Genomic DNA, 14,189 nt, shown 5'->3' with positions numbered 1-14,189 from the left:
CTTCTGGACTGGGAGGAGCTGTTTTTATCAAGGCATCCACCCATAAAAACCAACCAACCCTGCACTAGGATATGAACAGTAGTTATTCTACATTGGTTGTTTAAACTCCGCCTCCATTCCAAAAATCAATTCCATTTCTGTTGCTACCGGTATGTGTAGAATCCTCATTTTCAAATCATTAAGTTTCTCTTTCTCTCTCCATTCCTGCCTCCCTCCATCCCTTCCTCCCTCCCTCCCTTTCTCTTTCTCTTTTTCTTTCTCTTTGTCTTTCTATCTCTATCTCTCAATATCTCTCTATTTCTCCCTCCTTCTCTCTCTCTCTCTCTCTCTCTCTCTCTCTTTCTCCCTTTTCCAAAATACGGTCAGTTCCTACACTCGTTCTGTGAAAATGAGTACCAGTGTGGCATTGTTGAGTGTGGTATTGCTGAAAATGATCCAAAATGCAGCTTCTAGACAGGCACCTCCTCAGGGCTTCAGATATGCCTCTTATGATGTGATCATCCCAAGGAAGCTGTCTCCCAAGTATGGGCAAGAAGAACCCCAGCATGTGAGCTATCTCCTGCACATTGAAGGAAATCCCCAAGTGGTATTTCTCAGGCAAAGAAGGAACTTCATCCCAAAGGTCTTTCCTGTCTTCACTTATGATACAGCCGGAGATCTCCAGGTGGATCATCCATTTATCAAGAATGACTGTTTCTACCATGGATTTATACAGAGAAAGTCCTCTTCTCGAGTCATCCTCAGTACATGTTCAGGAGGACTGAGAGGTCTCTTGCAAATGGAAAATAAGACCTTTGAAATTGAACCTGTCCAGGAATCTTCTACCTTTCAACACGTGGTGTTTCGGTTAGAAGTGGAGGAAGGGGCTCTCCGAATGACTTGTGGAGTAGGAGAGGAACAACAGAGTCATCAAGAGGACATAATTCATGAAACAGACAATCTTGGAAACAAAGATATTTTTGGAAAATCCTGGTGGCCACACAGGAGATATGTTAAGGTAGCAATTGTGATTGATCATGAACGATATTTGCAGTTTCACAGAAACGAATCTTTTATTACGATGCGAGTTCTAGATATTGTCCACACTGCAAATTCATTCTATGAGTCTCTTTCTGTTCATTTGTCAATAGCAGGATTAGTAATCTGGTCACAAAAAAATCTCATAAACATTACCCATAGAGCAGAGGACACACTTTCCTCATTTAAAATTTGGAGAACAAACCATCTGCTTACAATTTTAAAAAATGATGTTGGTCACTTATTCGCATATAAAGATTTTGGGATAACACTAGGAACTGCATATGTTGGAACTATATGTAACATTTACGCGGCAAGTGCTGTTGAATCCTATAGAACTCCCAGTTTGTTTCTTATGTCTGTCATATTTACCCATGAACTGGGACATGTTCTTGGAATGCAGCATGATGGAAAATATTGTCATTGTGGAAAGAGTGAATGCATTATGGCACCATATGCAGCAGAGACTGATAAATTTAGTAACTGCAGTTACAAGGATTATTTCCACCATAGAAACACTGACTGTTTATTGGTCCCACCAGACACTAACACAACATTTAAATTTGAATCCTGTGGTAACCAAAGAGTGGAAAAGGGAGAGCAGTGTGACTGTGGGTCAGAAACACAATGCAAGTCAGATCCCTGCTGTCAAGCTAATTGTATGTTGCGCCCTGGGGCTGTGTGTGCCTTTGGACTGTGCTGTGCTAACTGCCAATATCGTCAACATGGAACTGTTTGCAGAGAGAAGATTAGCAGTTGTGATCTCCCTGAATATTGCAATGGGACTTGGGAGCACTGTCCAGAAGATATGTACGTGCAAGATGGTGCCGTGTGCAATGATGGCGTGTATTGTTATCATGGGAACTGCACGACTCATGATATGCAGTGCAAAATGATATTTGGTAATGGAGCAACAGTTTCTTCTGAACTTTGTTTCATAGAAATGAATAATAAAGGTGATCGCTTTGGCAACTGTGGCCTTAAACATGGAATTTACAAGAAGTGCGATACTGGGGATAGCCTGTGTGGCCGTATCCAGTGTAAAAGTGTAGAACTGCCTTCTTTGGAGGATCACAGTACAATAATTCATACTTCCATTAAATTTGAAGATTGCTGGGGCACTGACTACCACACTGGGATGAAGGTAAATGATGTTGGAGCAGTGAGAGATGGAACTCCTTGTGGCAATAACATGATGTGTATTGAGGGTAGTTGTCTCAATGTGTCCATTTTGAAATACGACTGTAATGTCACAATGTGCCACAATCGGGGAGTTTGTAACACCCTCAAACACTGTCACTGTGATGTTGGATGGGCCCCTCCGGACTGCAGAAATAAAGGCTATGGAGGTAGCATAGACAGTGGGCCACCTCCAGTTTCAGTACAGGCTAAAGCTATTATGAAAACCTCAGCTGTAGTTGGAATAGTCTGTGCTTTTTGTTTCACAATTGTTTGTACTGGCCTGGTTATCTGATTCAAGAATGGGCTAAGAAACCCATCTGGAAAATTTCAGGGAAGAGTCCATGCTATGAAATCAAATGATGAAGGACCACCAGTGTAACTCACCTTTGGTAAGAATGAAAAACCCATCCAGTATAAGCACAGTCAGTTTGAAAAGCAAAGACATCCAAAATTTCATTGTTTAAAGATGTCTCCCAGACACATTTTGTATTGGGAAATTTGTCTTCAGAGGGGAAGAAACCCCCCGATCTATGTAAAGTAGAATTCACTCAGAATAAGTCAAGAAAATCTCTCATTTCTAAAGAATAATAAATTGTTTTAATTTTGGATCTTAAAATTCCAAGTTCAAAGTAGAAGGAATAGATAATTCAGAAGCAGCTTGTCCCAGTGTGATGATTCCTAGTTTCTATTAACAGGCAGAAAGTTGTAATAGTAAGGAATCACAATTAAAATCCATCATCAGTTTTTTACTAGTTCTTCATTTTTCTGCTAGAATATTTTTATTCTCACTAAGAATTAGTCCAGTCATCATAATAGATTAACCTGTGCCTCTCTTGCTTTAAGTCAGAGAATTTCTTTCCAGGATTGATGAAAAATTGCTTGTTCCTGTCCCACCAAAGCCATTGACTCAAAAAAACTGCTACAGATACAATGAATAATAGGTGGCTTCCTCTGTAGCCAATAAATACTTTTATTAACAGTTGAGTGAACTCTTAAATGACCTTTAGAATCATCTGAAGCTGCTGATTGTGTCTGCTTCTGGGTTGACCTGCAGTGATCATCAATTGGTCTCTGAAGAGAAGATTCCAGGATATTCTTGAAAATGAAGCATATGAGGTACACATGCTTTGACCAATAGACAACAGTATATTGGATGTCAAGGAAAGATGAAGAGGCATTGTTGATTATAGGTAATTTGGGCTGCCAACACAGCACTGCACACCGACCCTTCTCTAAGTATGCCCCAGTAACATTAATGATGAAATTATTATGGACGTTCAGTATTGTGAAGCCACTCAGTGACAATTGGAGAAAGACATCTCCATCATGGTCCTCTGTGTTATTCAGTTACAACTGTTCTCATCAGTTCTACTATGATTGCTCTGTTTTAAATAAAATGTTCTTGGTTGGTTGGTTTATGTTGGTTTTTACCCCACTGGAAACATTAACTCTCAGTGTCATCAGTGTGCCCAGCTACCACTTCCTCACACACTGCAAAACACACACACACAAACATACATTCAGAGAGAGAGAGAGAGAGACAGACAGACAGACAGACAGACAGACAAAGAGAGCAATACCTTCATATAAACCGACTCTCGTAGACTCCCTCCCCTGCTGCTCTTAATCTGGTAGAGGGTTCCCTTCATTCATTTACCACCAAGTCATCTTTTGGCTCTTACCCAGAACCAAGAATCAGTCAAGTTTTAATGGTACCTTAACAAAGAAAGCCATGTTGATTCTTCCTTTCTTCTTCCTCCCTTCCCAGGATACCTGTAGGGCATTTGCTCTAGATAGGTTATTTAAAAAAATATACTCAAACTTACTGGACAAATAGTCCAGCGTGGCTCCCTCTCCATTCTCCACCATAATGGGAATGTTAACTGGGCAGGCTTCCCTTTTGCTTCCAAGGCTGGCCAATTGTGCTCATGTTCAACAGAGATCCAGACTACTGTACTAACAAGAAGAGAGTCCACCAGTGAGTGAGCTCCAAATGCAGCAGATGCTCTTGCACAAAGATCTGTTTCTTCTTTGATCCATTGCTATGTGACTCAATTTATGGTTTTCCTTTAAATAGCCACATCTTGACTGTCTGGTGACCAAGATCCCAATGCTACTGAGTTTAGCTGCCAATCCCTCTCTGCCTTGTGCTCTATTGATGTATTTTTAAATCGTGGAAAAACAGGGTGTCACATCCAAAACATGTCCCACTAATAAATGAAATGGAAATAAGGGACCTAGAAGATGATTTTTTTTCCTGTTTTTTGTACTGTGTCAAATTTGGTGAGGTTGCAATCTAAATTTTGTGCAGTTTCCAAGAGGAAAAAGATGTGCTACTTCCCATTCTCATTTTACCCTTTATTTGATTTGGGAAATGACAGGAATGCTATCCATGAAGATTATCCAAATGTATGAGAAAGACTAACCTGTCTTTCTGCATATTAAAAACAAACAAACAGAATGAATGCCTGAAGGAAGCTCATCAATCTAACATGAGGGGAGAAGCGGGAGTGAATGATACACATTTGGTACTGTCAGTAAGATAATTCACATAGCTGGTTCTGGATAGGCTATTCTTGGTCATGAAGAGATGGTGGGTGAATTGGGAATTTAGTATCAGTCTTAGTATTTGTGAGGCTCTTCCGGTTGCGGGCTGTTAAATGGACATTTGGACAAGTGGATGGGGGCCAGACTTATGGTTCACTTTCAATCTTTGCTATTAAAATTCTCTAGAAGGAACTAGGGGACATAATGAACCTCTCTGCAAAGGACTAAGAGATAAAACTGCTGTAGTAACTGGTTCCTTAATCCTTGTGGGTGTTTTTTTCCTTAAACTCTTCTGGAAGCTTTCCCTCTTAAAATTTTGAAAATCATTCAAGTTCATTCAAGTGAACGTCACAGAGTTTAGATTGGGTATGTTCCATCTAACTGAAGGCTTCTGTATGCTGGATGTACTGTGGGGCAGGTGGGGGAGTTTGCAGTCAGTAGTGTCAATAAATGTAACACTTCCAAATATTGCTCTGTATTTTAAAAGTCCACAAGATCTCAAGATCTGCATCTTTTCTAAAACTTTTTTGAGTATGCGGTCCTGGTAGTTTTGTTAATAGTGAAGCCAAACTTTTCACCTAAATGCACGATTTCTGAATTTTTTCTCATGCTGTTGCTTCGAGTCAGTTCGGACAATTTTACTAAAGCCACTAATGAGATCATATTTTCAACATTTATTTAATGTGGCTCAATCTCTGCTTAACTGGGTGTTAATTTCTGCTGACCTGATGATCTGGTACCACTGACTATTATAACAACAGGGTATCACCATAGCACACAAAATAAACTAAAGCCCTCCAAAACACCTTAACTAAAGTGGAAAAGCAGAAAGGCTGAGAGCCTGAAGAGCCGAGAGATTGGAAAGGTACAGCTTGATGAGACAGAGAATAGGAGGTGGATGATTTATGACTGTGTGCCTTCCCTGGACTCCCCTGGATTTCAGTGAACTTACCTTCTGTGTGCTGTGATCAGTTGGAGCTAAGGCCTGGTCTGAACACCCAAAAGCTATCTCCTCCTGGGGAAAGAGGAGACTTGGTCCACCTAAAGGGGTGCATGGAAGAATTTGTGGATTTTCTGGAAGACAACATCAGACAACTTTGTTCCTAGTTAGATACTGGCATGTTTGCTGGTCCATTGGAGGCTCCTGGGGCAGATTCTTGCCCTGGTATCTGGGAACAGTTTCACTCTGCTGCTCCTGAGGAAGTGGACAGGTTCCTAGGGTGGATGTATGCAAGCATCCTTGTTTTAGACCCATGCTCCTCCTGGCTTGTGAAAGCTTCCTGGGAGGTGACATGTGGGTGGATTCTGGCAGTGATTAATGCTTCTTTACAGGAGAGGGTAGTGCCCCAGCACTTTAATAAGGCTGTGGTCCGCCCTCTTATTAAGAAGCCATTGCTGGATTCGCCCTGTTGGATAGTTTTCAATCTTTCTCCAATCTTCCCTTTTTGGGAAAGGTTGTTGAGAAGGTAGTTGTGTGGCAGCTCCAGAGGTTTCTGGATGAAATGGATTATCTAGACCTGTACCAGTCAGGATTCAGGTCTGGATATGGGACAGAAACAGCATTGGTCAGATATTTTGATGATTTTTGGCAGGAGTGGGATGGGGATAGTGCATCCATCCTTGCTGTTGTGGCCCGCCAGTGGCCAGCAGAGCTGGCAGCAGATTCAGACAGTGAGGAGGTTGGGGAGGAATGTGGGCCAATCCTGGAGTCTAGGGAAGGCTCGGACGAGGGCTCTCCATTGGAGGCAGAGAGGGGGCCAATGCCATCTGGTAGTTATGTGCTGCCTCCAGAGCCTCCGGAATCTGACATTAATGAGGCAGAAGAACAGTGTGAGCCTGTTCCCAGTGTGCGCACATGCAGAGCTACCAGAAGGCAAGAACAGTTAGGGGAAAAAAGGCGATCTAAGAGTAAGGCTTGGAGATGATTGGCCCCTCCTATAAGAAATAAAAGAGGAGCAAACGGACATGAGCCTTTGCAGGAAGCAATTTGTTCATATAGTCAATTCAAGCTCTGAGAAGTCTGTTTGTGCTTCGTTTGGCCTTGCAAAACTAATTGACAATTAGCAGACCTCTGTTGGAATCTTCAGACTGTTTGTGAATCATTACAGGCTGTGAATGACCATAATTTACAGCCACCTCAATAAAAGAGGATTTTTTGGGACTAAGATTGTGATTTATGCTTTCTCAGGAAGCCTAGGTCAGAACAGTTGCTCTACTTGACCTCTCTGCTGCTTTTGATACCATCGTCTGTGGTATCCTTCAGGAGTGACTTCGGGGGTTGGGAATAGGGGACTTTGTGGTATCTTGGTTCACTTCCTCCCTATGTAGCCTCTCCTGATGTTAGTAGGAAGCAAGATGTCCAGCCCTTGTGAACTGTCTTGCTCAGTTCCACAGGGCTCGGTATTTTCTCCGCTTCTATTTAAAATCTACATGAAGCCATTGGGTGAGATCATCCATCACCATGGACTGAGATACCATCAATATGCTTATGATACTTAGCTATATCTCAGTCCATGGTGAGTTAAGTGATGCCCTGATCTTCGTCACGCAGCACCTGATGGGTGAACAAGAGATTGAACCTGAACCCTGGCAAGATTGCGTGGCTCTGGGTTTGGGGCAGGGGGTGAAATGCTACTTATTCGGACCAGTTCGGGCAAACCAGTAGTGATGATTGCCATTGGTTTGCCGAACTGGTAGCAATCATCCCTAGTGGCCCCACCCCCGCCTGCCTGGTCACCCGGTCTCCTGCTCACTGCTTCTGGCTTGCTCTCGGCGCTTCCAGCTTGCTCGGTGCTTCTGGCTTGCTCAAAAAAGAGGTGAGGACCAAAATACAGGGTAAGGATTGTATCAGCCACTAGGTAGGAGAGACAGCAGCACACAACATCCATGAACATTAACTAGCAGTGAGATGACACAATAAAACTCGTTAATCACATAACATACAGATAGACCATAATTTGAATGGGGAAGCAGTCAGTGTCCTTAACCAAGTTAAATCCCAAAGTGCAAGGAAATTCTGGAAAACTTGGCATTCAGATGAGTCAGCCATCAACAGACACATCGAGAAGTTAAAAAAGAAAGCTAAGAGAGCAAAACATTCATTTTTGGAATCTAATTTTAGTATACATTTGACCCCATTTAATACGAGGTGTGTAGAGTCCTCGGGGATACAACGCCGGCTCGAGCCTTGCCAACAGCAGGTTGCTGCTGATTGGCTAAGACGTGAGCCGGCTATGAAGTGGGAAGTCTGAGGCGCGGCTATTGGAGCAGCCATCTGACAGCCGGATATATAAGAGCTGTCAGAGGTCTGCTCGCATTGTTGTTGTTGCTGTCCAGTTGCTGTTCGTTCCTAGCACCAGTTGCGCTTGTTATTAAAGTCTGTTGATTGAACCTGCCTGCCTGCCTCATTATTGACCACTCATTTCGATATATATATATATATCACTGGCGAAGGTGGGATTCTGAGGTCCTGAAGCACAACAACAGTGAAGAGCGGTTAGTGTCGAATAGCTTCAACCTGTTGTGCCTCGTCCTCCCTCCTCTCCTCAACCAGGCCCCTCCCGCCTACACCCGGGCCTGTTATCAGACTTGGAGTCTGATAATGAAGATGAACGGCCTGTTATGCCTCCAGCCCCCGGCCCTGGCCCCATGCCCGGACAGGATGCCAGGAATGAACAAACAAACCTCACTCCTGCCTGCCCTGAGAAACCTGGAAGGAATTTGGCAAAGCTGCAGAGGCTTTGTGGCCACGCTTGATACGGACTTCCTAGACCCGGTCGTCGGAGGGGGACACAACACAACCACTCGTCTAGGGATGGCGACCCAACTCTCATTTGGCCCGTTTAAGCCAGCCGCCGAAACTTGGGACACATTCCTGGAACATTTCGAATGCTTCTTACAAGCCAATGATTATACGGAACTGTCCAACATACAGAAGAAAGGGTATTTCCTCAGCCTGTGTGGCCGAGAAATGTTTGGGACAGCGAAAGCCCTAGCAGCCCCAAAGCTATTGCGAGATGTTCCATGGGACGTCCTGTTGGATAAGCTAAAAAACCATTATGCCCCAGCGACATTGCGGATAGCCCAAAGGCATGCATTTTGCCAATGGGTCCAGAAAGAGGGGGAATCTGTGGGCGATTATGTAGCCACCCTCTGGTCAGCAGCATCACAATGTGATTTCCGTGACCTGGATGATGCCCTGCTAGAACAGCTGGTTAGCGGGGTGCAAGACATGAAGCTCCAACAGCATTTGTTGGCTTGTAAAGAATTGACTCTGTTGTCTGCGAAAGATGAAGCCCAGGTAACCGAGATGTCAGAGAGGTCGGCGACGGAAATCCAATGATTCTATGCCTCAAATACGCCCCAAGCAAGAGGATCCGCTGTCCACCATGCGGACTCGGATCTGACCGATTCCTCCGATGAGGGTGACAGTGTGAGTCACCTCAGAACCGTGCCAAAAAATAATTGGTCTCCAGCGGTCATATCATTCCCACTCAAGTGCGCAGATTGCGGCAGAAACCATGACAGGGCAAACTGCCAGTTTAAAACAGTGATCTGCCGATGCTGTGGCAAAAAGGGTCATCTGGCCAAAGTATGCCGGGCCGTTTTGCCTTCTGCCGATACCTGGCCAGAGCCCACCTGAACCAAAAAGCTACTGAAGAAGTCCCTTAATCAGTGTGACGACTGCTATGACATCAACCATGCCACGGTGACCAAGCCCAACAACAAGATTTACCTCACGGTAAATCTTGAGGGGGCACCCTTTAAGATGGAAGTGGACATGGGGTCCTCTAAGTCCTTGATTTTCTGGGCTACCCTGTGGCACCTTGTACCAAAGATGTCAAAGAGCCACCTCAAGCTGTGCACTGTTAGACTAAGGGACTACCAAGGTCACCCCATCCCTGTCATGGGATGTGATCTTTTCAAAGTCAGCCATGGCCGTTTCACCAGCTGCCTTCCTTTGGTGGTAGTAAAAGGGAGTCTGCCCAGCCTTCTTGGGCTGGATTGGTTTGAGGCATTTGGCCTCAATGTGCTGGGAATCCATTCAACTACTCCTGATGCCTTCGAGGACGTCCTCCAAGAATTTGCCGATGTGTTTGATGGCCAGTTAGGTGAATATAAGGGGAAGCCCATTTCTTTTAATTTGGACCCCCAAATTACTCCAATTCGTTTAAAAGCTAGAAGGATGCCTTTTGCATTGTGGCAGAGAGTAGATCAGGAACTGGATAAACTCATTTCCCAAGGGATCCTAGAGCAGGTGGATCATTCCCCTTGGGAGACCCCTATTATGATTCCCATTAAGAAGGACGGATCCATACAGATCTGTGCTGATTACAAGGGAACCATCAATAGAGCTCTGCAGGCCAACCTGTTCTGTCCCCCACCTCAGTCCGGGAGGCATGCAAACTGACTCAATTAGCCAGCAATTTAGTCCACGGCAACTATCAGCTCTGGCAGCAAACCAGCGTTCGTCTGCCAAGGTTTTCTTATCTCCTGGATGCTGGTGTCGCAGAGCTCGTTACCAGAGCAACCAGGAAGTCAGGAGCAAACAGCAATTCAGGCCAAATGCTCAGTCAGATAATTCAGCTTAAGTGTTCTCCAGTCAGTTGATTTGTTCGTCACGAAGTAGTATAGCAGCCCCTCCTGCTTTTATACCCCGTGGGGTGTGGCTCCGTGACTCAGCACTTTCTAGGCCTGCCCCACCCCTGCTTCTGTTGTTCCTGCCTCTCTTGTCTATGAAACCTGGGATCTAAACAGGGCTGATTGTCCACAGCTGGGTCTGGAAGTGTTTCCTGGGTGGGGGGAGATACAGGAGACAGAGGCCTCGTCACCTCCTCCACCTGGCCTGCCTCTGGCTCCTGGAGCTGAGCCAGAGAGGCCGGCCCTGCACAAGGGAGCCCTGACGGCCCTTCCCCCTCACTCTCTAAGTCACTTTCAGGCAGGGGGCCAGGCCCGGGGGGGGCTGGAGCCACAACACAACCCTTACCCGGTCCCCGTGGTGCAACTCCTGTTGCACTCACTGGGACAGGGTTCCATTTTTGCCAAGCTCGACCTGACACAGGCCTATCATCAGTTGCCGGTCGATGAGGCAACAGCTATGGCTCAAACCATTGTTACTCACCGGGGGGCTTTTAAGTGCAAACTCCTCCAGTTTGGAGTCTGCGCTGCCCCTGGTTTGTTCTGGAGCCTGATGGAGCGGTTGCTCCATGGGCTTGAGGGTGTCATCCCCTACTTCAACAACATCCTTATTTCAGCCAATAGTCACGCTGACCTATGCATGAAGCTTAGGGCCGTTCTGACTAGGATCCGGAATGCGGGGCTTAAATTGAAGAAGCATAAATGCAAGCTAGGGGTGCCCAGGGTGGAATTCCTGGGATTCCTTGTCGACTCCCAGGGTATCCACCCCACGCCCTCCAAATTGAGGCCATCCAGGATGCCCCCACTCTGACCAATAAAGCCGAGTTGCAGGCTTTTTTGGGCTTGCTTAATTTCTATGCAATTTTTTTGCTCCATAAGGCATCCTTAGCTGAGCCCCTTCACAGGCTTTTAGATGCAAAGTCTCCTTGGCATTGGGGACGGGACGCCGCAGGTGCTTTCTGGGCCATGAAGGCTATGCTCACCTCCACTGCAGTCGTGGTTCAGTATGATCCCCATCAGCCCCTTTCCCTGGCCTGCAATGCCTTGCCTTATGGGATCGGGGCCGTTTTGAGCCACATCCTGCCCAATGGCTTCGAGGCTCCAATTGCCTATTATTCCAGGATGCTCTCTGCGCCCGAACAGAATTATAGCCAATTGGACAAGGAGGCATTGGCAGCCTTGGCAGGAATCAAGAGATTCCATGATTATGTGTATGGGCGTTTTTTCCACTTGGTCACCGATCACAAGCCCCTTTTGGGCTTGCTGGCTGGTGACCGCCAAATGCCTCTCATTCTGTTGCCGTGCATGTCCTGGTGGGTGGAATTTTTAGCGGCATACAACTACTGGCTTTTATACCGTCCTGGCCGGTCTCTGGGACATGCAGATGCCCTCAGCCATTGCCCGCTTCCCACAGCCGTAGAAGACCCAGCCCCTGCAGCCTCAGTGTTGCTCATTGATGACTGGCAGGGGCCGATTTTGGCCTCTGATGTTACCAGGCACACTGCCTCTCACCCTGCCCTCACTCTGGTTCTCGACTGGGTGCGCAGGGGTTGGCCGGACTCAGCCGTGTCTCCTGAATTTCTACCCTTCCAGCGCAGATAGCATGAGCTGTCTGCGCTGAAAAGATGCCTCTTGTGGGGGAACATGGTAGTGGCACCCTCAGCGTTAAGGGCGCCAAATTTAAATGGCCTCCATGACTCAGCACTTTCTAGGCTTGCCCCACCCCTGCTTCTGTTGTTCCTGCCTCACTTGTCTACAAAACCTGGGATCTAAACAGGGCTGATTGTCTACAGCTGGGTCTGGAAGCGTTTCCTGGGTGGGGGGAGATACAGGAGACAGAGGCCTCGTCACCTCCTCCACCTGGCCTGCCTCTGGCTCCTGGAGCTGAGCCAGAGAGGCCGGCCCTGCAGAAGGGAGCCCTGACGGCCCTTCCCCCTCACTCTCTAAGTCACTTTCAGGCAGGGGGCCAGGCCCGGGGGGGGGGGGGCTGGAGCCACAACACAACCCTAACCCAGTCCCTGTGGTGCAACACCTGTTGCACTCACTGGGACAGGGTTCGATTTTTGCCAAGCTCGACCTGGCACAGGCCTATCATCAGTTGCCGGTCGACGAAGCAACAGCTATGGCTAAAACCATTGTTACTCACCGGGGGGCTTTTAAGTGCAAACTCCTCCAGTTTGGAGTCTGCGTTGCCCCTGGTTTGTTCTGGAGCCTGATGGAACGGTTGCTCCATGGGCTTGAGGGTGTCGTCCCCTACTTCAACAACATCCTTATTTCAGCCAATAGTCACGCTGAGCTATGCGCGAAGTTTAGGGCGGTTCTGACTAGGATCCGGAATGCGGGGCTTAAATTGAAAAAGCATAAATGCAAGCTAGGGGTGCCCAGGGTGGAATTCCTGGGATTCCTTGTTGACTCCCAGGGTATCCACCCCACGCCCTCCAAATTGAGGCCATCCAGGATGCCCCCACTCTGACCAATAAAGCCAAGTTACAGGCTTTTTTGGGCTTGCTTAATTTCTATGCAATTTTTTTGCTCCATAAGGCATCCTTAGCTGAGCCCCTACACAGACTCTTGGATGCCAAGTCTCCTTGGCATTGGGGATGGGACGCCGCAGCTGCTTTCCAGGCCGTGAAAGCCATGCTCACGTCCTCCTCTGTTTTGGTCCAGTATGACCCCCAGCAACCACTTTCCCTTTTCTGTGATGCCTCTCCTTACGGAATCGGGGCTGTTTTGAGCCACATTCTGCCCAACAGCTCCGAGGCTCCAATTGCCTATTATTCCAGGATGCTCTCCATGCCCAAACAGAATTATAGCCAATTGGACAAGGAGGCGTTGGCGGCAGTGGCAGGAATCAAAAGATTCCATGATTATGTGTATGGCCGTTTCTTTCACTTGGTCACCGACCACAAGCCTCTTTTGGGCTTGCTGGCTGGTGACTGCCAAATGCATCCCATTCTGTTGCTGTGCATGTCCTGGTGGGTGGAATTTTTAGCGGCATACAACTACTGGCTTTTATACCGTCCTGGCCGGTCTCTGGGGCATGCAGATGCCCTCAGCCATTGCCCGCTTCCCACAGCCGTAGAAGACCCAGCCCCTGCAGCCTCAGTGTTGCTCATTGATGACTGGCAGGGGCCGATTTTGGCCTCTGATGTTACCAGGCACACTGCCTCTGACCCTGCCCTCACTCTGGTTCTCGACTGGGTGCGCAGGGGTTGGCCGGACTCAGCCGTGTCTACCCTTCCAGCGCAGATAGCATGAGCTGTCTGTGCTGAAAAGATGCCTCTTGTGGGGGAACATGGTAGTGGCACCCTCAGCGTTAAGGGCGCCAAATTTAAATGGCCTCCATGATGCCTACCCCGGCATCGTTCGCATGACGGCACTGGCCCGCAGCTACGTGTGGTGGCCCAAACTGGACCAGGACATAGAGCTGTGGGTATCCAGATGCCAGCGCTGTCAGCTATCCAGACCAGTTCCCCTGGCAGCCCCTGTCAGGGACTGGGAAGTCCCCTGGGTGCCTTGATCCCAGGTCCATTTGGACTTCACGGGGCCGTATGTAGGTCTGACATTTCTGGTGCTGATCGATGCCTACTCTCACTGGTGGAGTTGGTATGCATGCCCTCCACCACAGCGGAGGCCACTATTAGAGTCTTGGAACAGCTTTTTGCCACCCTAGGGTTGCCTGACGTAGTAGTGTCAAACAACAGTCCCCAGTTCGCAGCGGCACCCTTTCAGACCTTTCTGGCCAAGCATGGCATTCACCATGCCCCAACGGCTCCATTCCACCTGGCTGCCAACAGCCGGACAGA

At 47.3% G+C, this 14,189-nt stretch overlaps 1 protein-coding gene across 1 annotated transcript; it reads left to right on the top strand.

The window, feature by feature from the left end:
* Positions 1-222: 222 nt before the first annotated feature.
* On the top strand, positions 223-3,835 carry LOC131187545 (disintegrin and metalloproteinase domain-containing protein 20-like). The gene has a single exon (XM_058161932.1). The coding sequence runs from the start codon at positions 389-391 to the stop codon at positions 2,489-2,491; it is 2,103 nt and encodes a 700-aa protein (XP_058017915.1). The 5' UTR covers positions 223-388; the 3' UTR covers positions 2,492-3,835.
* The last annotated feature ends 10,354 nt before the right edge of the window (positions 3,836-14,189 follow it).

This window comes from Ahaetulla prasina, chromosome 1, assembly GCF_028640845.1.
Source record: "Ahaetulla prasina isolate Xishuangbanna chromosome 1, ASM2864084v1, whole genome shotgun sequence".
NCBI classification, from domain to species: domain Eukaryota; kingdom Metazoa; phylum Chordata; class Lepidosauria; order Squamata; family Colubridae; genus Ahaetulla; species Ahaetulla prasina.
This window is presented reverse-complemented; position numbering and strand designations above follow the sequence as displayed.